At 39.8% G+C, this 25529-nt stretch overlaps 1 protein-coding gene across 10 annotated transcripts in view; it reads left to right on the forward strand.

Moving 5' to 3' along the window:
- DCLK2 (doublecortin like kinase 2) overlaps positions 1 to 25529 on the forward strand; it is a 149400-nt gene that overhangs the window by 70486 nt on the left and 53385 nt on the right. For 5 of the 10 annotated variants that reach the window (XM_027599311.2, XM_027599304.2, XM_027599303.2 and 2 more), the window contains exons 3-5: positions 18484 to 18586; positions 21565 to 21666; positions 22526 to 22576. In XM_027599311.2, coding sequence (XP_027455112.1) covers positions 18484 to 18586; positions 21565 to 21666; positions 22526 to 22576 — 256 coding nt within the window. The remainder of the gene's footprint in view (positions 1 to 18483; positions 18587 to 21564; positions 21667 to 22525; positions 22577 to 25529) is intronic. The other 5 variants (XR_003520860.2, XM_027599305.2, XM_027599306.2 and 2 more) reach the window with 1 other exon arrangement.

Genomic DNA, 25529 nt, shown 5'->3' on the forward strand with positions numbered 1-25529 from the left:
CCTATAGGTAGCATCCCAGTTTACCTACCTATAAACTAAGGGAATTTGGGTTTAATGATTTCAGTGGTAACTTCTAAGTCTAGGACTCAAAAATCTGAATTGTCTAAATCCCTCTTAAAGAATTTACCATCCTGTTGATATGACATGCCTATATAAAATAGAGATCATTATAAAATTGGTCAAAAATCAAGTTAAATTAAAACGTACTATGTTTGACGTGGAAAGTAAATCTTATCAGAGATAAAGAAAGAGAGCAGTTTTAACTGAGGTGAATCTTCCTAAAGAATATAAGTTGCTCTCAACCTTGGGAGGACAGAAGAGTTTGAGGACTGGGGATGTGGGGAGGGGAGGTAGGAAAAGCATATGAACAAGGTACAGAAGTAAAAATGATTATGGAATGTTCTAGAAGACCAAACGTTGGCTATAGTATACAGTTCATGCTTGGAAATAGTGTCAGATGGCATTACCACAACCTCCATTGTCCTGTCTCTTCTTGCCCCCGGTTCTTTTACAATTGGAATTGAACCCCTCACTCTGGTTAGCCTGGGCTGCTCATTCCACCTCCTCTCTAAGAAAGCTTTTTCAGAGCCCTCCAGGCCACTCTGATCTGACTGGATAGAAGATAAATAGGCAAATGAGTCCATTTTGTAACAGGTCCAGAATATGGCTCAATACTGTTAAATTATTTCACTTCTCACAGGCATGTATCTTATCTCCTGCTTACAGAGTGGCCATTCATTTATTACTCTTAGTCGTTGTCCTTCAACTACCAAGCCTTGTGCCTTGTGGATGGTAGGTATTCAGTAACATCATGCGTTCCGAGTTGTTTTATCCTGTATGCTTGAAGACCTAGTTCGACTTAACAGATAATAGGAAAAAAATGTGAATGCTCTTTGGTGAAAGGGACTCTCTCTCTCTCTCTCTCTCTCTCTCTTTTTTTTTTTTTTTTTGTTTAAATCCCCTTTGTGCTTGATGTGGTGCCAGGATCATGTAGCTCAGCGAATGTAAGTGTGGGAACATGCTCCTGTATACAGAAAGGAACCTACAGATCATGTATTCCAAGCCCCTAGTTTTATGAGCAAAAGAACCAAGACCCAGAATGGTTAATAAATTTCTTGAGATTAACAAAAAATTTTAGGTGTTAGAATCCAGGTCTCCTCTCTCTCTGAGTGCTCTTTCCAAAGGATGCCTTCTTTCTTTCTTTTTTTTTTTTTTTTTAAAGATTTTACCCATTTATTTGACAGACACACAGCGAGAGAGGGAACACAAGCAGGGGGAGTAGGAGAGAGAGAAGCAGGCTTCCCGCGGAGCAGGGAGCCCAATGCGGGGCTCGATCCCATAGGACCTGAGCCGAAGGCAGACGCTTAACGACTGAGCCACCCAGGCACCCCGCCTTCTTCTTTCTTATCTTTGCTTGAAAGTACAAGAAAAATTCGCTGGATTCAGGATGTTTGATTATCTGTCTCTCGATGGCATGCCTCTCTACTTTTCCTATTCTAGGAATAAAGTAGAAGGAGACCCTAGGAGTGAGGAGACCTGGCTGCTTCCTTATCCTGCCACTGCATTTGTGCCTTAGAGAGTTCACTTATCAGCTTCTGTTTCCACATCTGTAAAATGGGGTAGGCTTGGGGTTTAGCACCACAGAAAGGCCAGGTCCCTTGTAGTTCAGCAATAGTCCTGGATTAAATTGACTTTTTGAGTATTTAAGAATGTTCTATCTGGTTCCCTCTTATACAGTGTTTGCACAGCATTGGCCCCACATAGAAGAGTGGAAGCATGTACGGGAGTGAGGAGAGAAGGAAGGAATTGGGGAGATGGATCTGGGCTATATTGTGTGTAACAGACTTCGTGGTTTCCACTTGTCTGTCCTTCATTCTCTAGGTAGCACAGGGTGGAAAAAAAAACCAGCCATCTCAACAGGATGACTCAGGGCTTTGGGACATTAAGAATCTTTTTGGTGTCTGATGCCCTATCTTCAGTTCCTCTTTTGTTGTCCTTTTTTTTTTTTTTTTTTTTGGTGTGTTAATGTCTGTGAAGCGGATAACACAAAGAACAAAAAGACAGGCTCTTCTAGAGAGTCACCAGCGATGGAACAAAGGTTCTGAGGCATTGTGTGAGGAAAACAGGGTCGTTCCCCCTGGTGAGGGAAAGAAGTGTGCCCTCTTCACCTCTTCTTAAGTGCTGAGCCTGCCCAAAAGGACGTGCTTTTTTTCTAGAAGGCAAAGCCTACACTTTTGGCAGCAGAACTGAAATAGAAAAATCGAGCTTGACCTATTTCTGTAGCAGTGAGAGTCTTGCATTGTCCTCTCAGGCAGTATGAAAATCCTTGAACTGGGAAACCGACAGCTGCAATCAGACACTTGCATTGAGGGAAACATCATGAATTTTAATAGGAGTGCTGCTTCTGGATGAGGTTGGGAGGGGAAAAAGAGCCAAGCCAATTCAAACAAAAGGAGCAGAAGGGGGTTTGCTACATGTACAGCTCATGGCAGTGATGAGAGTCATATTCAAATTACTTATCCCACAATGATGTTGATGATTTAAGAGGGAAGGATTACCGAACTCTTGTGGAGTGGAAAGGGTTATGAATCTTCCATGATTATTAATCCCACTGTACTGAAGGCAAGGAAGGCGGCGGGTATATCAAAACGTGACTTGTTAGCAGTAGCAGGCCTCAAACACTGAGCTTCAGCAGTGCCCGGAAAGTGAGCCCAGGGAATCACAGTCACCACAACACAGATAACAGTGGTTCCCTTGTGGACACACCAGACAAGCACAGACGTGTGTGCACAGCCACAGAGCCAGCTTCAGGATGTCCTTCCTACCAGCCCTCTTTGTTGTGCGTGGCATTTCCCCTTCTGAGTAGCCATCAGCATCCTGTTTGTCCTGGGGTGGAAGGGTTGGAATCAGGTCCCATCGTCAGACCTCTTTGTGAAGAGTTTGCCTATTGGCCTTGCTATCCCCAGGGTGGTTTCTCAAGGAGTGAAGAATGCTTTTATAACACAGTCCCCTTCCACTCTAAAACCCTTGCTGCCGTGCCACACCCTGACCCAGTCATGCTTGTTAGAAGCTGAGGACTGCTTTTATGAATTAATGCAGCCATGAGCCACTTTGTTCTTAGTTGTTCATATGGCCATGCTTCATTTTAGAAGGGGGAACCTGAGTCTTTATTTAAAATAGAAACCTAACCATTTCAGAACCCCATTCTTCTGAATAAATCATGAAGTAATTTTTTTTTAAGTGTGAAGATGGCAGTTAAAAAAATATGCTGTAAACTTTGTTCATCAAGTTTCTCTGTTGGTGAGACTATTTAAGCCTGGGAAAGATTTCAGCCAAAGACTGTTATCCAAGATAGTGCTGGCTGACATCCTGATTACTATTTGGGAAACAGTGAAGAAAATCACCACACACTAAACAGAAGCAGCAACTGCCATCTCAAGATGTGGTCTGAAGGGTGGAACTTGTTTGTTGGTCTTTGAGCTGGTCCTTCTCCTGTAGCTGGAGGAGAGAGGGCTTAGTATGTGTCTGGTGGGGAACTGGGACTCAAGCCAGACTAAGGCAGAACCTGTGAGAAATGGAGAAGGAGGGGCGCCTGGGTGGCTCAGTCGTTAAGCGTCTGCCTTCGGCTCAGGTCATGATCCCAGGGTCCTGGGATCGAGCCCCACATCGGGCCCCCTGCTCAGCGGGGAGCCTGCTTCTCCCTCTCCCACTCCCCCTGCTTGTGTTCCCTCTCTCGCTGTGTCTCTCTCTGTCAAATAAATAAAATCTTAAAAAAAAAAAAAAATGGAGAAGGAATAGGGCTGTGAGGAAGGAACTTGTCCTTGGTCCCCTGCCAGGGCTTATCCCTAACTGGTAGAGGTGATTGTAGGGACTTTGTGGGCCATTTGGCCTAAGTCTCACATTTATGAAGCTTTCATAGTTAGTCTTTAAAAATGATCCTGATGGTGGTAACCCCTTTTGGCATTTCTTCCCTGTTTGATGATGGTAACCCCTTTTGGCATTTCTTCCCTGTTTTAGGAAGGTGCAGCGGAAACCCTGCCTCAGCATGGGAGAAGCCCTTTTCCAACTCTTAAGCTCCTTCCCTGTTCCCTAAGCATGTGCCTTCCATCCATAGCACTCTGAGACCAAGGTCTACATGGGGTCCCATTTATCTTTATCCTTGCTGTAAGCTGGAGCATTCCCTTTAAGTTGTTTAAGTTGCTAGAAACAAACCAGCTATCGTGGTAGAGGATGGGAACGTGGGGTATATTCCGATAATAACATTTGTGTACATTTGGGATCCTGCTTGTGTTCAAATCCTCGCTACTGTGCTGACATGCCTCCGTCGGCCCATCTCACATCTGTTTTCTGCCTAAGCCCTTTGGTTCTCCATAGCATCTCTATGCACATGTTGGTAGTAAAAGCTGCCCCCCATGAATCTAATACTTTGAGCCACTGAACCTAGAGTCCCCTGCCTCCATGCTACTCATCCATTCATCCACTCAATAAATATTCCCTGAGTGTTCCACACTCTGGCATAGTGCTGGGTGCTCTGGGTAACAGTAGGGAGAAAGATGGACACAGTCTCCTGGTGTTGGATGCCCCCCAGCCCAACCTCCTTAGCTGCTACAAGCTCATGCCGACCTAGGTTACCTCACCCTCCGTCTTGATATTCCCTCTGTCTTTATTCACCTGCTTAGGTTCCCAAGTTAACCTTGCCACACCACAAGAATCCAAGGGTAATTTCTGTTCATCTTGATGGAGAAATAGTGTACCGAGACATCTTCCTGGAGGGAGGCTGAGAGGCTTCCAAGTTGTGGTAAGGCAGGGTATTCTCTAAGTCACTCAGGTGCCGTGATGGATTGGAAAATATCCAGGAAGGAAGGAGGTTCTTCTTTTCAGGCTAAAAAACAACCTCCTTGTTGGGAAGGGAATAATCAGTCCCAGCTGGAGTAAAGAGACCATGTTCCCTTTGCTTTTCCATTCAAATCTAATCTCATGACATGAGTTTCTGACATGAGTAGCATTCTTGCCCAGACTTGTGGCCCCAGGGAGGGGATGGTTATTTAAGACAGCTGGCTCCCTAAGCAAGGCATATAACTTGATGATAAATGCTTACAGACAACTTCCCTTACTTGCTGATGCCAGTCTCAGTTTAATTGACACCCCTGGAGATTTGCAAAAAATAGATGTTTCTTTGAAAGAATATCATTTCTTTGGATGCAAGAAAGAGATAAGAAATTGTGCATGCATACAGTTCATCAGTATTTTCCAGCTTACGGAATTCTCTGGGGAGGGATTCCTTTTATGCATTCCCTATGAAACAGAAGTTTCCTGTGCCTTTAAAACCTGTCTTGTGTTATAGTGTAGAATAAATCTGACATGTGAGTTTGGTTTTCTTTTGTCTTTTGAAAGGAACTATTTCTGTGAATTAGTAATTTTAAGGCATCTTGCAGATTTTTTTCTGAAAGCTTAGATAGAGCTAATTTCAAGTTTTAGTAATTTAAAAATTCTTTTCTCAGAGTTTATACTCCTTTGGGTCAAGAAACCTTTCTGTGGCATAACAGTTATGCCTAAATCTCCAGATCTAAATGTCAAGCATTTGCTGTACATTCCTTTCTCATAATTGGAGATGAAGTCTTGTGGGCAAAGAAAGAATTGACTCATACATCTTTTCCTCCATCTGAGAACTTGGGCACTAATAACGGTTATAATAACTAAAATGAATGTTCTGAGAAAACTGGCATTTATTTGAAAGAATTTGGAAGTATTGAGGGTATGCAGAATTTGTTTGCAGCTTATCAAAAGTAATACTGGTAGAATGGTAATCTTTTTAAAAATTAAATTTTAGGACTGGATCAGTGAGCCGAAAAGGGAATTAAGAAGGAGAACTAAGACCTGACCAGGTTTCGGAATTAAAACTAGGTGAAACAAAAAACAAAACCAAATTGTAGGATGATATATTTAGTATGATACAACTTACATAAAAATTTAAAGGCATGCTGGTTGTCTATGGATATATTCATCTATAATACAAGGGCTAAAAACATGGCTTAGAAGGGCCCATGAAAAATAACTTGATACTATTTTCCTGAGGTCGTAGAGAAGGAAGGAAGGAAGGAATTCGGAAATGAAGGTAGGTAGGTGGGAGGGAGGAGGGAGCAATGGGGCTTGGGGACCAGAAACAAAAGAGATTTTAACTTTATAATGTCTTATTTCCAGATATTAAAGGGATCTGAGGCAAGCATGACATAATAACTTTTGTTAACTCTGGGGGCTGGGCATTATTTGCTATAGTCTTTGGTCTGGTTCTAGATTACTTAAATATATTAAATTACTTAAAATGAAACAACAAAAAAAGATTTTTATACCTTTATTCTTAAGTTCCACATAAATGGGAGTAGAGGTGCACAGTCAATAGATATCACCCTTCTATGGGTATTTGCATTTTTAGAGTGGATCTTGATAAACACATAAATCTAAACTGAGCTATCTTGTTTTGAATTCTCCTAAACCAAGTACTCATTCTGACAACTTGCAAATCAGTTATGTATATGTTAGTGTAACAAGTGTTGGCCCTGTTTCAGGAACAGGTGCCTTTTTAAACAGGAAGATCTAATTGTGGTATTTGCCTCAACCAATATCACTTTCGTTTAAAAAATGTCATAAATAATTCGAATGGATTGCATGCTTTCCCTTTCTGAACAGCCACAGACATGTAACTTATTCAGAGGATTTCTTCAGCTGTGGATGTGAGACTTTCATTTGCTAAGAAGCTTGCACTGGGAAAAAAAAATTGTCATTGATTTACATGTAGGATTTATGTCAGTTTGAAAATGAAAATTTTGAGTCCTTGTCATGTGAAAATAGGTGCAGTTGTAGAAACCAAAATCTTAGGTTTTCTGCAGCATAGAACTACCCCACTATTTTGGACTCAAGTCTAGCCAACTCACCAGGCTGGACCCACAGCTTAAAACTAGGAAATACGCAAAGGGAAGTTTGGGTACAGTGTGAAATTGGGGCACTCAAGTTTATTTTCTTTCCTTCTAATCAAAGCCTCTAGCCCTTACCCAGTTTACTCTTGTTACGTGCCTAAGTTTCCTAAACCTAATAGCTCCCTCAGCCCACCGGTTGTTAAATGCAGCATACTAGAAGTGGGCAGAGGGCCTGCTAAAAGGGTAATTGGGTGGTCTTTTTGATATAGCAAGTAAAGATTCAGAGCATAATGGTAAGGGAGGAGGAAAACAATTTTATTAAGATAAAAGCAACATAGGGGCGCCTGGGTGGCTCAGTCGTTAAGCATCTGCCTTCAGCTCAGGTCATGATCCCAGGGTCCTGGGATCGAGCCCCACATTGGGCTCTCTGCTTGGCAGGAAGTCTGCTTCTCCCTCTCCCACTCCCCTGCTTGTGTTCCTGTTCTCTCTGTCTCTGTCAAATAAATAAATAAATAAATAAATCTTAAAAAAAAAAAAGATGAAAGCAACATAAAAAGAATGGACACGATTCCTTTTTAGAAATTTTTTAATATGGGGCGCCTAGGTGGCTCAGTCGGTTAAGCGTCTACCTTTGGCTCAGGTCATGATCCCACAGTCCCCAGATCAAGCCCTGCATCTAGCTCTCCACTCAGTGGGGAGTCTACTTCTCCCTCTGCCCCTCCCCCTACTTGTGTTCTCTCTCACTCTCTCTCTCCTCAAATAAATAAAAATCTTAAAAAAAAAAATTTTTTTTAATAGGGATGATTTTCGGGCGCCTGGGTGGCTCAGTTGGTTAAGTGACTGCCTTCGGCTCAGGTCATGATCCTGGAGTTCCCAGGATCGAGTCCCACATCGGGCTCCCTGCTCAGCGGGGAGTCTGCTTCTCCCTCAGACCCTCTTCCCTCTCGTGCTCTCTATCTCTCATTCTCTCTCTCTCAAATAAATAAAATCTTAAAAAAAAAATAATAGGGATGATTTTCCTACAGACCTAAATAGCCCTGCTATATTACAGCATAGTAATGGTATTTGTACTCATAGTGCTGAGTGGTTGGTGTTTTCCAAAACAAGTATAGAATTAACTGACCAAGTTTTTCCATACCACCTTAAGTAATGGATCTCTTTGTCTTGATTCCAAGGGTCTTAACTACCTGGATGTGCTCACCATATGCTAAACTAGTGCCATAAGGGTGGACTAACCTGGTTATGGATTTTTATGTGCAAAGACTAAATTTCTGGAAAATGTTGCAGGTTTTGCCTTTATGTTAAAATTTTAAAGGTCATAAGGTTTATTAATGCATGTATATACTCTTAGAATTTCTAGTCTGGCAGCAAATCGAGTCCTATTCTAAAACTATATGATTCTAACTTGTGCTTGTAATTTGTTTTTAGAAAGAGCCAATTTGTTTGGAGTTACCAATCTCAGAACTTATTCAGTATTCCCTAAAGTGTAGGAGGTTGGCCCGAACTTATACTGACCTTATGACATTACTTAGAAGTTGATCCTTAAAAAGGAAGATAAATCCTAGATACAAGTTTAGGTACTTGCCATTCGTTTACTTCATAAAAGTAAGACATAGAAAAATGGTCTGGTTATTTGAGTTTTGGCATGCATAAAAAGTTCTCTTAGTAAGCTCTCTTATGTTGTGTTTCATAGACGAAATCACACAGTTTTCTTATTTAGGGAGACAGTGTGTGGTCAAGTACAAAGAGTATGTTCCAGGTCACACAGGCAGAGTTCAGATCTCAGCTCCTCCTTCTCTGGTTGTGTGACCTTGAGCAAGTTATTTAACCTCTTTAAGCCTTTGTTTCTTGTGTAAAATGGGAATCACAGTGCCTACTTCACAAGGTTGTTCTGGGGGTTACATGAAATTCATGTGTAAATGAGACTCATTGTGTATGGTGTGTAGTTAGGTATTCTATGCTCTTCCCTTTCCCTTTCTCTTGGAAACAGAAAAATTTGGATTAGAAAATTTTATTTTGGTTCTCAGTTGCCCCTCCTGTAACACTTATGATTTGATATGTGTGTTTATTATTTGAAGATGATGGACTCTGGGAGAGCATTGACTCCAGTTCTAGTCATATCTGCTTGCAAATGCTCAGCTCCAGCTTCTCCAGAATTAAAGGAAAACTCATGATGGTTGGTTTAATAGGCTTCTTCTGACTTTCTTACCTGAATTCTTTTGTTTTGTTTTTAAGTAGGCTTCACGCCCAGCAACGCAGGGCTCGATCTCGTGACCCTGAGATCAAACCTGAGCTGAGATCGCGAGTTGGACGCTTAACCACCTGAGCCATCCAGGTGCCTCACTGAATTCTTTTAAATTCTCGATGCAGCCTCCTTCCCATTGGTGGAAATCTCTAGAAGTAGATTTGAAACTTTTTTCCTGTAGGAATTAACACTGGGACCATGGAGCAGTCAGAAGGGTCAGCTTAGAAATTACCTCATTTCTAGGAAGAGTGATCATTGTCTCTCCTCCAGAATACATTTGGTAGCCAGATATCTATGAATTTTTCAAAATATTTTCATCCTGTTGATAGAGGTATTTCCTGAAACCAAATCTTTGGTCTCAAGATTCTGTGATTAGTTGTGATTGGTGAATAGCCATTATTATGAAGAGGCCACAGTGGGAGAGGGAAGGTTGGGTCTGGTCTTTTTTTACGGGAAGCAAACTAAATGTCAGGAATTGTGTGTAGATGCAGTTGAGAAGCCCTTTACTGTCAAGTACTGTCGTCTCTTAGCTTCAGTCCTGTTTCCATGGCAACCACAGGGTCGCGGGTGCCTGGCTGAATGGTTTTACAGGAAGCTGAAAAACACTGCTATTCTAAGTAGCTTTCTTTTTACTGTACAAAGGGATCCTTCCCTTACTGTAGGCCAGCCAGCATTTACTGGGAACAAAGCAGGCTATTTATGTTAATTGTATTCTGGGTAGAGGGTGAAGAAATGGGGAGACCCCCAGCCCCTGCTTACTGACCTGTGAATTTGTTTTTCTGGTTTTTGTTCCTCACATTTTGGAAGAACCGAATAGCTTACCTTTTCTTTATTTCATGTGTGGGTTTCCCTGTTTGTGTTAGGCAGAGTTTATATTCTAAGGTTAATAAAACTGTGTGTCTGGGATAATAGTTATGGTGAAGTCAACTTGCTGAATTTATAGCTTTCAAGTATCTATGAGGCAGTGTATTTAACAACAAAGTGCCCCATTCTAGCAATAGAAACAGATAATGACTCACAGTTATTAGGCTTATCCTTTATTGTATGTTAAAATTGTCTTTTGGATTTTCTTTATATCTTAAAATATTTGTATTTACAATTTACGTGGTAGAAAAATTATGTATGGTAGAATAGTCTTTGAGGGTTCAAATTAAATGCAGTTCCTTTTTGGCAATTTATGACTTGTGTCCAATTCTTAGGAAAAGAAATCAAGGGTATAAATGCAGCTCCATTAAAAACTGGTATAATAATATTAGTTTCAAATATAAGCCACTTACTGGACTAATTTTCTGAGCTCCCTCAAATTTTCTTTAGAAGTAAGTTAGAAAACAATTTTTGTTGTTCTTTACTCTTCACTAGAGACAGCCTTTTAAAACTGAACTCTGATAATGAAAGCCTTTAATTTCAACAGATGTGGACTTTTGTTCCTAATCTCTGTTTCTTTCATACACACAGTTAAAGTTAAGGAAAATCCATAAAAAATTCTAATTTGTGTTTTATACTCCTGGTATCCATCATCTTGATGCTGGCAGGCCAGGTCTAAGGACCCAGAGGGGGTGGCACAGGACCAGCCAAGAGGGTCTGCATGCAGGGTAGAAATCAAACACAAGCCAGCGGGAGGTGAAAGCAGAGTTTATTGAAGATGTAGAGAGAGTGCAAGTAAAGACAGAGCATCTGGGAGCATCAGAAAGGAAAGGGGGAATCTTTGCTTGGGGTCTTAGGGGTTTTTATTGAGGATTGTGGTCTGGTATATGTGTCCTCTTAGGCATCCAGGAACTGGTTACAACAAAGATAAGGACCCAGGTGTTATTCCTTGGAGCCAAGGGTTCTTGGGGTTGAGATAGCGCCAGTGGTCTGGAATATGCATTTGATGGCTTCTTAGTCATTCCTTAGATGTTACCTATTCTACAAGACCCCAAAGAAATCATAATTCATTGTCCCTTACAAGGAGGACGTACATTTAGGCATGTGTAGGTCAGGGGTGCAGGTCCTAGCAAGAGTAGAAGCAGGAAAGGGAGCAAAAAGCAGATTTTCATGGAGTCCTTCAGTTTCCCCATCTATGTACCATTTCTTCTATAAAATGTGATTCTTGTTCTGCAAGATAGACATTTCAAGAAAGCTGAGATTTTGACCCTGACTGTATTTAAATAAGTTAATCCCAGATTAAATTAGTCCTTTACTGAGATCCAGTGATGTTTCTTTTGCATTTTTATTAGGTCTTGGAAATTTTCAACAAACTAGTTTTGGAAAGTATCTCAAGAGACCCTTCTTTAATACATCCTCAAGTCTGACTAGCACTAAATGGGAGCTTTAATAGAAATTGCTTTGCATAGACATCCTCTACCAAATGGTTGTAGTAGTAGATTTTGTAAGTAGTTCTTCCTTAGGTAACCCTGAAATAATGATGAAAGGCATTTAATTCCTGAAAGAGCTTACATGATCTAAAATGAGTTTTTAGAAAGTTATTTTAAGGGGTCTAAAGCCAAAATGTGATCAAGTATTTGCTGATGTTGGGGGAAGTCATCAAGACATGACTGCTGGTTGACCCATGAGCAGGATGTGGAAGGTCAGAGGCTCCCTTACCCGCACCCTGTCCATGGAATGTGGGTTCTGCTTACTTTCCCCACTCCCAGAGGCTGCTCCAAAAACATAGCCTTGAGATGATGATGTGTGTTGAGAACATCTGTATGGTACATGTGACTGAGCCTAGTTAAAACCTCTATGTGAACTTTTAAGATTTGGCAGCAAGTTCAGGGATCTACTTGTCTTGCTGCCACCCAAGACAAGCCTCATATGTAAGTTCCCTTTACTTGTTAAAACTGCCACCTACCAACCTGGAGTTGCCTGCCTCTTCCTTTGGTTTCTCCCTGCCCATGGAGTAAGGGTCCAGTTTCAGATTCCACCCAGGAAGATCTCGAGAAAGTTTTGAACCAACAGCTGCATATTTGGATTTGACTGTTGTGTTCAGAGAGTTTATAAGTTATCTTGGCATAGAAAACCAATATCATAAATCTGGGAACAAGGACTACCTTGCATGATAATGAGTTGATAGGAATTCATTGAAGAAGTGTGAAGTGGAGCCTCAGAAGAAGGGCTATTTGGAGGAAGTGGGACTCAGAGCATTTCATTAATTCAACAGAAATTTGTTGAACAAACCCTTTATGCTAGATGTTATGTACTGTGCTGGAATTATGATAATGAACAGGACAGTGTCCCTAAATGTATGGAGCTTACAGTCTGGTGAGAGGTCCAGACACAAAACCAAGCAATTACCTCAGTGATAATGCCTATGTTGGGGGAATAACAGATTATTAAGGGAACACCTGGATTTGGAAGGAGCAACAAGATTTCATTGAAGATTTCTTTGAGGACTTTTTTGAGGACACGTGAGGCTGACACAGAAAGAAATCCCCATGGACATTGCTATTTACCCACTTAAAATAGAGTTCCTTTTTTATGCACTTAACTTTTAGAAACAGTCTCCAAAAATATAAAAAGCTTTTCTTAGAAACTAAAATATTTAGATTTTAGAATTTTACAGTGAGAAGAGATCTGAGAAAAATCCAAATTGTTTTACCACCAACTCCTTTGTAACTCTGGAAAGGATAAGAAATGCAAGATTTCCCAAGTGGGCCAATGGGTCAGGAAATAGAGACCTCCTCTGGTTCAGAATGTGAGTGTCCAGGGAAGAGTATATCTGTGTCCTCTACCTTTTTTCTTTTGAGGAAAAGTTTTATTCTCCTAATACATGCATGATATCTTTGTCAGACCTGAAGCCTCTGTATCTGTTTCTGTATCCCTTAAGGCGTGGTGGGGGGGGCGTTAAAAGTGGTTGTGGCTGTTAAGTATCTATTAATCTGTGTAATCTATTAAGAACTAGCACTAAAATTATGGCTGCCACCTAGTCACCCCAACCTAATTAATCTGTCTCCTGAAGGATAGGAAAAATTAGTTTTTAAATGGCCCGCGTTCCTTTGGAAAGCTTAGATATGCTCCCACTGATACATTATTTCTCAGTTGGATATTTCCCCATTAGATCCTACCGATTGCTTTAATTTTGTACCTTAGCAGAAATATTACATCCCCCTTGTTTATGTAGTTTCTTTTATGAGCCACATAATATCCATTATTCCTGAAGAGCTTCTTGCATTGAAGAATTTAGAAGCAGACAGTAAGAGGTCTTTTAAACTGATACACTTTACTCACCCTTGCTAAGAAGGACTTTCAAATGTTATTCATGGTATTGATATGTTCTTTTCTGAGTCAGATTTAGTGACATGGCTCATAACTCAGTGTTAAATCCCAGTTTTTAAAATTTATGATAAAAGGAAGAAAACCACCACAGTTAAAGAACAAGAAATATGTTAAAAAACAGAAAAGTTAGAATTATGTAAGTAATCAAATATATGAAATATTCTAAAGGTATTGGATATTTTATTTTATGGGATGCTCCTTTGTGCTTCTTTATTCCTATAACTGTCAGGGTGTTCTTCTAGTATAGTATTCTCTTATTGTAACATTTTGCACTGTAACTGTTATTTTTCTTATCCATCTACCAATAGACTGTGTACTTTGTGGCTTTAGTTTATGCCTGGCATATTGTAGGAACTTGGGTAATGTTAAAGGAATGTACAGTAATAAATTAATGTGACTCCCATTGGTGAAAAGTAGTTATTGTAGCTTACATCAGACCCTGGCATTTTTATCAGATATTTCACTTTGAAAAATATTGACTGAGGGCACCTGGGTGGCTCAGTCGTTAAGCGTCTGCCTTCAGCTCAGGTCATGATCCCAGGGTCCTGGGATCAAGCCCCACATCGGGCAACCTGCTCCGCGGGAAGCCTCCTTCTCCCTCTCCCACTCCCCCTGCTTGTGTTCCCTCTCTCACGGTGTCTCTCTCTGTCAAATAAATAAAATCTTAAAAAATATATATATATATTGACTGAGTTTGGGACACTACCAGGAACAATTAAATACGTAGTCCATATGCTTGTAAAATATAAGCACGGGCAAATAATGACTATTATATGGAGGCCTAGTATTGCACAGATATGTAGCATAAAATTGGAACAGTATACTTACAGTTCTCTGGTTATCTGCATTATCTAAAAATGTTGACATTTATGTGTATAGCTTACATATATAAACTGGTGCTTTGCTATATTAGATTTAAGTCAAATCTCTTTTTTCTCTTTTATAATTATTCCAAGATGCTGTTGGTAGAAACTATTTTTAAATATACACATATAAACATATTTATATGTATTTTACAGTATATGTATAAATGTATATTTATATGTATATTACATGAATCACATTTCTGCATATAATTTCTGGGAGTTTAAGATATCTTAATTTAAAAAAAAGATATCTTAATTTTTTGTCTGTAATTTTCTACAAGCCAAGACCATGAAAGGAAGGTTTTCAAGTTGTCAGTGGTATTTTCTGGGAAAATATCTGATTTATTGAACTTGTAGGAAAGCATGTACTTACTTTATTTATACTTACAGGAAAGATTATCCATTAAGTTAAATTAAAAAAGTATTTGAGGCCATGAAGTAATGAAAATGAAGAAATAACAGCTTTTACATGTGATCACATTTAATCTTTCAAAGATAAAACTGGTATCTTGCCCAAGCTTTCTATATGTAAAAAAAGGAAGAGGCACAGACTCAGCAGTGTAGTGCTCTGCTCCAGACAAAAGCTTATGCTCCGCAAATGCTTCATGGGCTGACACCTGTATTTTATTTTTAATTTTTATTTTTTATTAATCTGTACACCCAACGCGGAGCGTGAACTCACAACACTGAGATCAAGAGCGTCATGCTCTACCAAGTGAGCCAGCCAAGCTCCCCTGATATGTGTATCTTAGATAACACCATAAGTTGAGTTTCCTTTACAATGAAAGTGAAAACAGAACGGAAACCTGCTCATCCCCCTTCTGCAGATATTATTTCAGTTTACCTTTAATCATATTCATCAACTTGCTTCTCTGCTGGTGTTCTGTTTCTAGTGCATTTTAACTTTATGGTCTAGTAGAATGTAATAGTGTCAGTCCAAACAGTGAAAAATGTGAACGGACTTGTATTTTAAATCAGCAGCAGTAGAGGGAGAGAGTATTCCTATTCATTCCTAAATTACTCATTATCAGTACAGTCTAGTTTTTTGTATCATCTGTGCTCATATCGATTTTCCTCTCTTGGCTAGTCAGATGCAACCCACGACACAGTAACAATACTGGATAATTTCTTTCATTTTAGAACCAAGAATTTCTGTCACATGCAGACTGTGGGATCCTGAGTCAACCTTAAATGCTGCTTGTGGGGACATCATTGTTTCCCCCTCAGGACAGGGCACCAGATTACTGGGGTGTGATGGGGAGGTGCAGGCAGAGGGCTTAGGGCGAGGACCTGGATTGGGGGGGTGGGGCTCCTCTTTTGGTTAGAGATACTACACTGTAGGTTTCTATAAATAAGACCCTTTGCTGGGGACAGTGATCAAGTCAGACAGTTCTTCTTAATCTCTGTATTGCTGATTCAGTGGCCACTTCTCAATCTTCATCTTACTTAGCCTGTTGGTAACATTGACAGGTGAGCACTCTCTCCTCCCACTTCCTTGAAACACCTTCTTAACTTGGTTTCCAGCGTGCTACAAACACTTGTTTTTCTTCCTCCCATACTGATTGCTCCTTCTCAATCTTCTTTGCTTGTTTTGCTTCTTCTGCTTCACCTTGTAATGTTACTGTGCTTCAGAACTCAAGCTTTAGATCTTTTCCTTATGTTCATTCATTTCCATAATTGATCTCAAGATTTTAAATACCATCCATATGCTGGTGACTCCCAAATTTATATCTCCAGACCAGATCTCGCCCATGACATTCAGATTTGTGTATGTCCAACTTTCCATCCAACACCTCCACCTGGATGTTTAATAGGCATTTTTTTTAAAGATTTTATTTATTTATTTGACAGAGATAGAGATAGAGCAGGAACACAAGCAGTGGGAGAGGGAGAGCGGGCTTCCCGCCGAGGAGGGAGCCCGATGTGGGACTCGATCCCAGGACCCTGGGATCATGACCTGAGCCGAAGGCAGACGCTTAATGACTGAGCCACTCAGGCGCCCTAATAGGCATTGCACAGTTAATGTTCCAAATCTGAATTCATGAGCACCCTTTCTACACTAAACTTGTCCATTATCTTGTATTCTCCCTTGCAGAGTTAATGACAGCCCTATCCTCTTAGTGGCTCAAAGCAAAAACCCTGAGCCATCATATTCTTCTCTCTTCTTTCATATCCCCATATCCAAGGGGGAGTGTAGCCCTCTCTCACTACCTCTACTCACAACACCTTTGCACAGGCCACTCTAATCTCTGGCCTGATGTAGCAATAGCCTTTAATGCTTTCTACCCTTGCCCTTTGTTACAGTCTAGTCTGAGCACAGTGTGATCCTGTTAAAAGGGAAGTCGCATTGTGACAGTCTTCTGCTCTGAAGCCTCTAATGGTTTTCCATCTCAGAGTAAAGCCAAAGTCCTTACCAGTGGCTGACAGGGCCCTACGTCATCTGCTCTCCCTCCCCTTACTTCTCTGATCCATTCTTCCCCCTCTTTTACTGTATTCCAGGACTGTTCTTGTGAACATGCCAAGCCTGATCTCTTCACAGAGTTTTCCCATATTCTGTGCTCTCTGCCTAGAACGCTTTCCCCACATGCTTGTTCCTTGCTCTCTTCTAATACCTTGTTCAAATGTCACCTTTGTGTGAGGCCTTCCCTGACCACCCTATTTAGTATTGTAGCACCCATCCCACACATTCACTGTTCTCATTTCTGCTCTTTCTCCATAGTACTTACCACCTTTTTATATTGCATTAATTTACTTACACATTTTTATTGTGCTTCTTTTCATACTTGGTCCATGAGGGTAGGATTGTTTTATTTCTTTACTGATGTTTCTATAGCACCTAGAATGGTGCCTGGCAATAGTAAATGCTCAGTACAAATTTGTTAAATGAAAGGAGACGAGTTGTTTAATATTATGTGAGGTATGTCTGCGTCCCAAGTCAAAATACATGTTGGTTTAAATCAGTTGTTTCACTTACTCATTTTATACCTTGAGAGTAGTATTTGAGGCACATCTGCACCTATTTGATAGTTATATAATTTGGTTAACTATTTGACCAAATATGTATTCATTGGCTAGAACCTGAGTCAAAGGGAGGCAAACATCTTATGGAAACCATGTTTGGAAAGCCAAACTTATATTGATAGGTGAAATCATTAAAAGATTGATTAGGAAGATCTAAATTGAACTGTGGAGAAAAAAAAAAACCCTTTTGACCTATAGTCCCTAGACTTGTTGAATACTTTTATTCCATATAATAGCAACTTAATTGTCTACTTTGGCATTTATTGTAGTCAACTTCCAGCAAATTTAGTACCAGATGAAATATTCCTTGTCATAAAATCAATCGCTCAAATCCTTCTAAGTACTAGAACAGTGATTTTTAAAAACTTTATAATTATTATTAGGAAAAGAGTACTTTAAAAAAGAAAAGAAATCACACAGCCAACTGAAAAACAGGTAAAAGTGGAATCTACCTACATCCAAAGTTCAGGAGAATAGTTCTCATGATCACTGGCAGGAATGGATGAATGTGCTCTCTGCAGTGGATCTGGTTTCTGTGGGATCTGAAACCGACACTGTGTGTTGGTGGGTTGGGGGAGAGGGGTTGAAAAAAAGAATATGAAATTAAAACTATCCATTTAGGTACAGGGCTTTGGAAGGGCCCTGAAGCTTCGTCTGATCTTAATGATGATGTTGGTGATGGAGATGAGCATTAACACATTGAGCCTTGAGATGCCCAGCACTGTTCCAAGCAGGTCTCATGCATTATTCCCCCAAACAACCAGAGGTACAGAGAAGTCATGCCCAGGGTGACACAGCTGAGAAGGGGGAGAGTGAGGAAGGGTAGAAATGAAGAAATTAGACTGAGAACAGAGACCTCCATCAGCCTCAGCCCTGCCACCCATTAAGAGGGGAAACATGGAAAACAGCACTTCATCTGGGTATGTGTCCTCGACTCCACTTGTGAAACAAATATTGATGCCAGCTCTGAACTCCTCATTCTGTTGTGCTGAGGTCAGGGAAGGTGTGGGAAGTGCTTCGTGAAGAGTAGAGTGCTTGGAAATGTAGTGTGTTATTAAATTGCTTTTCATTCCAGCACAATATTATAGGTGAGGCTTGCAAATATGAATTTTGCTGACTTTTTCTTTCACTATTCTAATGTTTCTAATTTATCTCTTAGACGTGATTTTTTTTTCCTTTTTAGGTTACTTGTCTGCAAGACTTTTTTGGTGATGATGATGTTTTTATTGCTTGTGGACCTGAAAAATTCCGTTATGCCCAAGATGACTTCGTCCTGGATCACAGTGGTAAGGCCATTCTTTGACCGTCCTGGTAACCCTGAAACAGAGTCTCAGGGTTTAATCAGTTGGCCCATGCTGAGTGATCTGGCATGTTGAAGAAAGATGAAGTTGGTGGTACTCTTTTTGAACTAATGAAAGTAGAGAATAAAATGAAAGCATTTGCTTAGTTGTTAAAAACAAAAAGCTTAGTTCAAGTAGTTTTCATTTTGTAGTCTAAAACGAGTTGTCTTTTTACTGCATCGTTTTGCCTCTGATATGGATTTCCTTCCCTGTTTCGGAACAGTGGCTGGCTGTGCCACCTTAAATATATGGATTGTATTGAATCTGAAATGGTTAGTTGTACATTTTCTATGTGCATAATGAGATATGTAAAAGGATCATAACTAAATTGTTAATCGGGGTTGTCTTAGCTTTCTTTTTGCCTCATCGTTTGCAACTTTAAAAAGAATGCATTGTTCGTATATGCAGAAAAAAATAAAGTTATTTTCATTAATAGAATAAGAAAATCCCTTTCTCCAGTGTATGGAGTTTTCAACTTCAGTGTATGGCGTTTTCAACTTTTTAGGAATAACCCCAGTGATTTCAAGTGTTACTGATTCTGGGAAAATTGCTTTACTCTTTCGTCTTGAATTAATTTAAACCTATTATAGTAATAATGATTATTTTAGCTGATAGTAAAGTCAACTTCCTCTTTAAATGAGGTAAAATCATACAGACATAACATTTCACATAGGAGAGTGATGTAAAAGATAAAAGTCTCTTTAATTTCATGAGTGAGGAAAGTTGGCTTTTCAAAAATTAGGCTGATGGTAGACCCTTTCCAGTTGTAGTGATTCTGACCATCCAGAATTAGAGAAACATGTCAATAAGTGCTGTGATCCATAAATTTCTTAAAATTCAAGATGATACATTTTGTGGTACCAAACTTCCCTGTGCAATTTTTTCCTGTTACACTATGTCAGTTACCTTGGGGATAATTTATCTGCTTTGTGCTTGGGGCTCATTTATCTATACTTTTTGTTTTTGTTTCATTATCTCACTGCTGCCAAATTTCATTGAGGGTTTCTCTTCTATTTTGTGTTCCGATGGACTGGCCCTGCTTTAAACTGGTAATACCACTGGAAAGAAGTGCAGAGAATGTCCTTTTGTATTACGTGTGCTAATGCTCTCCCCTGTTCGCATGGATGATTAAGGTTGACTGAAACGTGCATTTGCATTATCATCTGTATAGCTTAATCTTGATTTTAGCTTAATCTCATTTCATATTATTTCTTTGGTGTCAATCAATATTAGTAAATTTGGAAGTTGAGGCACTGAAACACAATGATATCTTCTAGGTTATAAAGTTAATTGGGTTAATAACAACAAAATATTTATTGAGTATATACTATGTATATACCAGGCATTGTATTCCATGCTTTATGTGTATGTTGTAAATTTACCTAAGCTAGTTTTATCATTCATAGTTTTTGTTGTTAGCTATCAAAGGGCTCCCAATAGTGAAAGGTGGGTGTAAGCTACTGATTTCTTCCCTCTCAGTTGCCAGTTACTTAACCTTCTGCAAACTGGGGATAACTGGCGTTTTTGTAAGATTTTATGTCAATATATATAAAGCAGTTACAAGGGTACCTGTTGTATGTGCTATGGCTCTTGTTATTGTAAACGTCATTATTACACCACCCACAGCAGGTCATAAAATCAAACCTAATTCTGCCACTGTTATATTTATTTGGAGGAAAAATTGTGTATTTTTTTTAACTAGTTATTTAACTTGTGTTTATTCTTAAAGTCCTAACTTCATATCCTTTTAGGATTTTGACAACATCTTGCATTAAAGATTCATTAAAATGCTAAATGCAGTCTTAGTCCAGTAACAGAATCCTCCTTCAAGAACTGGCTTCAGGACTGGCTAAGCGTCCTAAAACTAGGGTGTAGTTCTGAAGCTCTAGTTATTGGTTCTCTAGATTTACACTTGTGCTTATGGAAAGAGTGGCACTCTCTTTAAGATGTTTCTGACTAACACACACACCACTCCGTTCAACAACAGAATGCTGTTTAACATCCGCAATGCTAATTAACCTAACTGAAGGTGCTCGAGCCCCTTCTGAGTGAGGTTTAGATTAGGGTCTTTCAAATGCTAACTAGCCTCCCCTGGTGTGTATTTTCCTGATTAGTGGACTTCACATGTTAATTTATTGCCCCTGAGGTATAGATTAAAACCAACCCACATTGTAACCTTACCACATAAATTGAAGCATTTTAACGTAAATGACAGACAATATGCTATCTAATTTAATCCTTATAACGAACCTATGAAGCAGATTTTATTCCTATCCCAATTTCATAGGGGAAATAACAGGCTTAGAACCTAACCGAGATCCTCCAGTTAGCAAAATCAAATTCATGATTCGCTCAAAATCTGCACGACTCCAAAACCCGTGTTCTTAAGTATTCAAATTAGCAGTGATTATTTTAGCTGTAATTAGTTCTGGTCCTCTAAATGCTGTTTTACTTGGTGATTTGTGGGAAAACCAAAGTTATTGTTGAAAGCTAGTTTCCTCATTTTTTGATGCTCCTTACTTAGGGAAGGTGGAAAATAAGACAGTAAGGAGTCCCATGCCCTTTAAATAAAATTATCAGATAATTTGGAGAGAATAAAATTGTAGACTCTTGCTACTGACTATAAAAGGAAATTGCCCATGTTTAGATTAGGCTTTATAGTTGTGATCAAGTTAGGACATTGGAATTTCTGTATTCAGTAAGAGCTCCACTGAAAACAATGACGTAGTCTACAAGATGCCTAGCTAACTGAAGATAACCTCAGGTGTACTTTTGGGACAGTTGCTTTGTCTATTAAAGTTGTTTTACAATAATGGAAAAATGATCAGGTAATCGTTCTCTGGCAGTAAACTGCATTCACGTGTGATCTTCCCTTGGTTAGTATTTAAACCAGATTTAGTTAATGCACTTTCCTTCCTTTCTAGAATGCCGTGTCTTGAAGTCATCTTATTCTCGCTCCTCAGCTGTTAAGTATTCTGGATCTAAAAGCCCTGGGCCCTCTCGACGCAGCAAATCACCAGCTTCAGGTAGTTAGTCATTCTCCTTCAGTTTCTTTAATTATTATGAACTGGTAGTCTTTCCCAAGTTTGCATGCAGCCAGGTTCCAAAATAACATGTAGATGACATGATTTTTAAAACCAAAAATTTAAGTCTGTTGCTCAAAGTTGTCATAAATCTGCTAAGACACTTGTTTGTTTTATTCTCACACATTTTCTCAAGAACAGTCTATATTTAGAATCTTCTAGTATTTACGTAGAAGTGTTTCACATTTGGACCACAGCATACTGTATTTTTAGCTTTGTGCTGTATGATTGTGAATATTTTTCTTTACTGGTTTAAAATACACATCTAACACAGAACGCATTTACTTGGTAAGTTTCACTGCCTTTTCCTTCAAGCAATTTAATAGTAGCAATGATTATCATTGGAAATTGGTACTTATTTAAGAGTCAGACTTACCTGTAATTAAGTTTCTTTCAGGTTCTAAACCTGTAGATCTGTCATAATTTTGACTGTTTTTTTTCAAAGCTAGAAACACCTATAAATATCTCGATGTATTAATTCTGTAAGGTTTGTTTATAGTAATTGTAACTAATTTTGCTGATATCATTTCCCTTTAAGGAAAGGATTGTGAAAAACCATGATTTTACAGGTGGGAAATCTAGAACATGTGAAAGTAGTATCAAATAAAACTGTGTCAAGCACCAGACCCTCTAAAAGACGGAGTTTTTTGGACATTATACTTGTCACTGCTTCCCCTTCAGCACCCACCCCACTTTCCTTCAGTCGGGTTGTTTTGCCCTCTTTCTGTATACGCATTCAGACCTGCTGAATAACTGCTCTCCTTACTGTCTCCTCCTCTTTGTATTCACTGAATGTGCACAGTAAAGAGGGGTGGCCACCACTCCAGTGCCTACTCTGCAGCCAGATCCCCAGGTGAGCCATGATGAGAATGGCTATGTCGCTCTGCTGGGTTTTGTTTTTGTCTTTTGCCACATTTCTGTTTCCTTTCGCTCCATTTCCATGAACGTCTCTGGCTTGTACCAGTGTACATCCGTGCGCTGTGGAACGCTCCACCTTGTGTAGGATGCCTCAGCATCTTTTCTTTATTGGATTACCAGTCGTCATCAGAAGATGGCCAAGTGCCTCTCTGTGTGTAGTTACAGGACAAAGGGATCGAGGAGCCATACCACCTCAAAGGGTCTTCCTTCTTGTTAATTTTGGAAAATATCCCGTTGTCGAAAAAGGCGAACGTTCGTTGGTGATATGAAAATGGCCATAGGGGAGGGGCGCCTGGGTGGCTCAGTCATTAAGCGTCTGCGTTTGGCTCAGGTCATGATCCCAGGGTCCTGGGATTGAGCCCCACATCCGGCTCCCTGCTCTGCTGGAAGCTAGCTTCTCCCTCTCCCACTCCCTCTGCTTGTGTTCCCTCTCTCACTGTGTCTCTCTCTGTCAAATAAAATCTTAAAAAAAAAAAAAATGGCCATAGGGGCAATTAAACTTTTCTATTCTTACCTTCTTCTGTTCTTACCTTCCTCCCCACCCTACAGCTAATAGACCCAACACTCTTTCTGAAAATATTGACATTATGAATATTTTTAACAGAAGGCATCTCTCTGCTGGGAAGCTTAGTTCAAATCATATTATGCTTGGGTGCCTGGGTGGCTCAGTTGGTTAAGCGACTGCCTTCGGCTCAGGTCATGATGCTGGAGTCCTGGTATTGAGTCCCACATCGGGCTCCCCGCTCAGCGGGGAGTCTGCTTCTCCCTTTGACCCTCCCCGCTCTCATGCTCTTTCTCTCATTCTCTCTCTCAAATAAATAAAATCTTTGAAAAAAAAATCATTATGCTTTCTGTAAAGTATCTCAAACACTAGGAAAGCTAATATAACACGAGATTGGCATAAATACAATTACCTGAGCTTACCATATGGTAAATGTAGATTTTTGTCAGGTTCTTAGCTTTCATTTTAGCCAAGGTTTACAGATGTTTATCATATCAGTAAAATAAATAGAAGTAAGGAGAGCCATTCAAAAATCAGGCATTATAATGAATCCAATACATACTCAACTAAAAGCGTGTTTCATAGCCATATTTTTCTTGCAGACCAATATGTTTGTATAAATAAAGATTTATTCAAATCTTTTTAAATTGAATTTGGAATGCTTAGAAATTGATTCAAGACATCCTAACATTTCAGGACCCCCAATATTTAACTAAGTCCATATTTGCACTTGGGATAGTAGAGTAGATCTTAAACTTGTAAGTAAAAGTTGTGAGATGTTTATTTATTTATTTTTTTTAAAGATTTTATTTATTTATTTGAGAGAGAATGAGATAGAGAGCATGAGAGGGAAGAGGGTCAGAGGGAGAAGCAGACTCCCTGCTGAGCAGGGAGCCCGATGTGGGACTGGATCCCGGGACTCCAGGATCATGACCTGAGCCGAATGCAGTTGCTTAGTCAACTGAGCCACCCAGGCGCCCAGTTGTGAGATGTTGAAATCATGTTTCAGAAGGCAAACAGGGTCTTTATGAGAGATTAAACCCCAAAGTATGTTCACCACATCCTGCAGTTACAGAAAAGTGAGAGATTTGTATTATTAAAAGCCAAGTACCCACAAGTACAACTCACTTTTACAGACCTCTAGCTGTGGTATATACCTGTTAACATTTAGAAAATTCTGTGGGACAAACTGGAATCTCAAACAGAACTTGTAACTTTGTAGGAATAACACTGTACTTTTTCGGCCTTGGGATAGAAGTGCATCCTAAGTTCAGTCTTCTGGTTGACTGAATTCCTCAACAGTGTGTAATAAACACATAGAAATTCATCTGGATAACATAAGTAGGTAAATATTACTGTAATTTGAGCCCTAAAAATGCTCACTTTAGGTTTCTAGCTTGTGAATCTTTCAGAGTCCACCAAGAGAAAATATTCAGAACAAACAAACCAAAAAGCCCAAGTTTATTTCTTCCCTTAGAGTTGAGGGGAGGTGTGGATAATAGCCTTCTTTTGGGAGAGAGAGTCAGGGGGTGGTGAAAGAGTGGTACATGATGGAGGTGTGGAATGGTTGTTGTCCACCTGCCAGTTTTTGGTAGCCCTGTGAGGGGAACACGCCCAATGTGACCCTGTCCTGGGTCCCACTTACCCTTCCTGAGACTCGGGAGAAATGTGCAAAGAAATGAAATTAAGGACTACTCATGAAGGAACATTTTTTAGAATTTTCCAAATGCTCTGGAAAACTTAGAAGCCCAAATGTGACTTGGTATCTCTTTAGGATGAGACTATTTGGAGGGAAATATGGACATGTAGTTACTGACACCAGTAAAATCCCTGGCCGTGAGTTTTGTCAAGAAACTATGTTTAGCAGGGGGGTGTGGTTTTAGGGAGTTTTGTCTGCTATCAAGATCACTATTTGCAGGAATTGATTTTTATCCTTTCGTTTCTTTTCTGTCATTGTTCCAAGGTAGCCTCTGCTATTAATGTGTCTGAGTATCTGTGAAAGCTAACAGCACTTATTGAGTAGAGGCTGGTGACGTGCACGGGTTGCTGTATGGAATGAAGAAAAAAAAAAGTAAAATTCAGTCTCAGCTCACAGCGAGTTGACTAGTTCATTGCCCATAATAATCCCTATTTTATGTGAATTCCTGCCACCAATTCCCTTTATTTAAAGAGAATTTTTTAAAAGAAACAACATTGAGGGGCACCTGGGTGGCTCAGTCGTTAAGCGTCTGCCTTTGGCTCAGGTCATGATCCCAGGGTCCTGGGATCGAGCGCTACATCGGGCTCCCTGCTTCACGGGAAGCCCTGCTTCTCCCTCTCCCGCTCCCCCTGCTTGTGTTCCCTCTCTTGCTGTGTCTCTCTCTGTCAAATAAATAAATAAAATCTT

Source organism: Zalophus californianus, chromosome 2, assembly GCF_009762305.2.
Source record: "Zalophus californianus isolate mZalCal1 chromosome 2, mZalCal1.pri.v2, whole genome shotgun sequence".
NCBI classification, from domain to species: Eukaryota; Metazoa; Chordata; class Mammalia; order Carnivora; family Otariidae; genus Zalophus; species Zalophus californianus.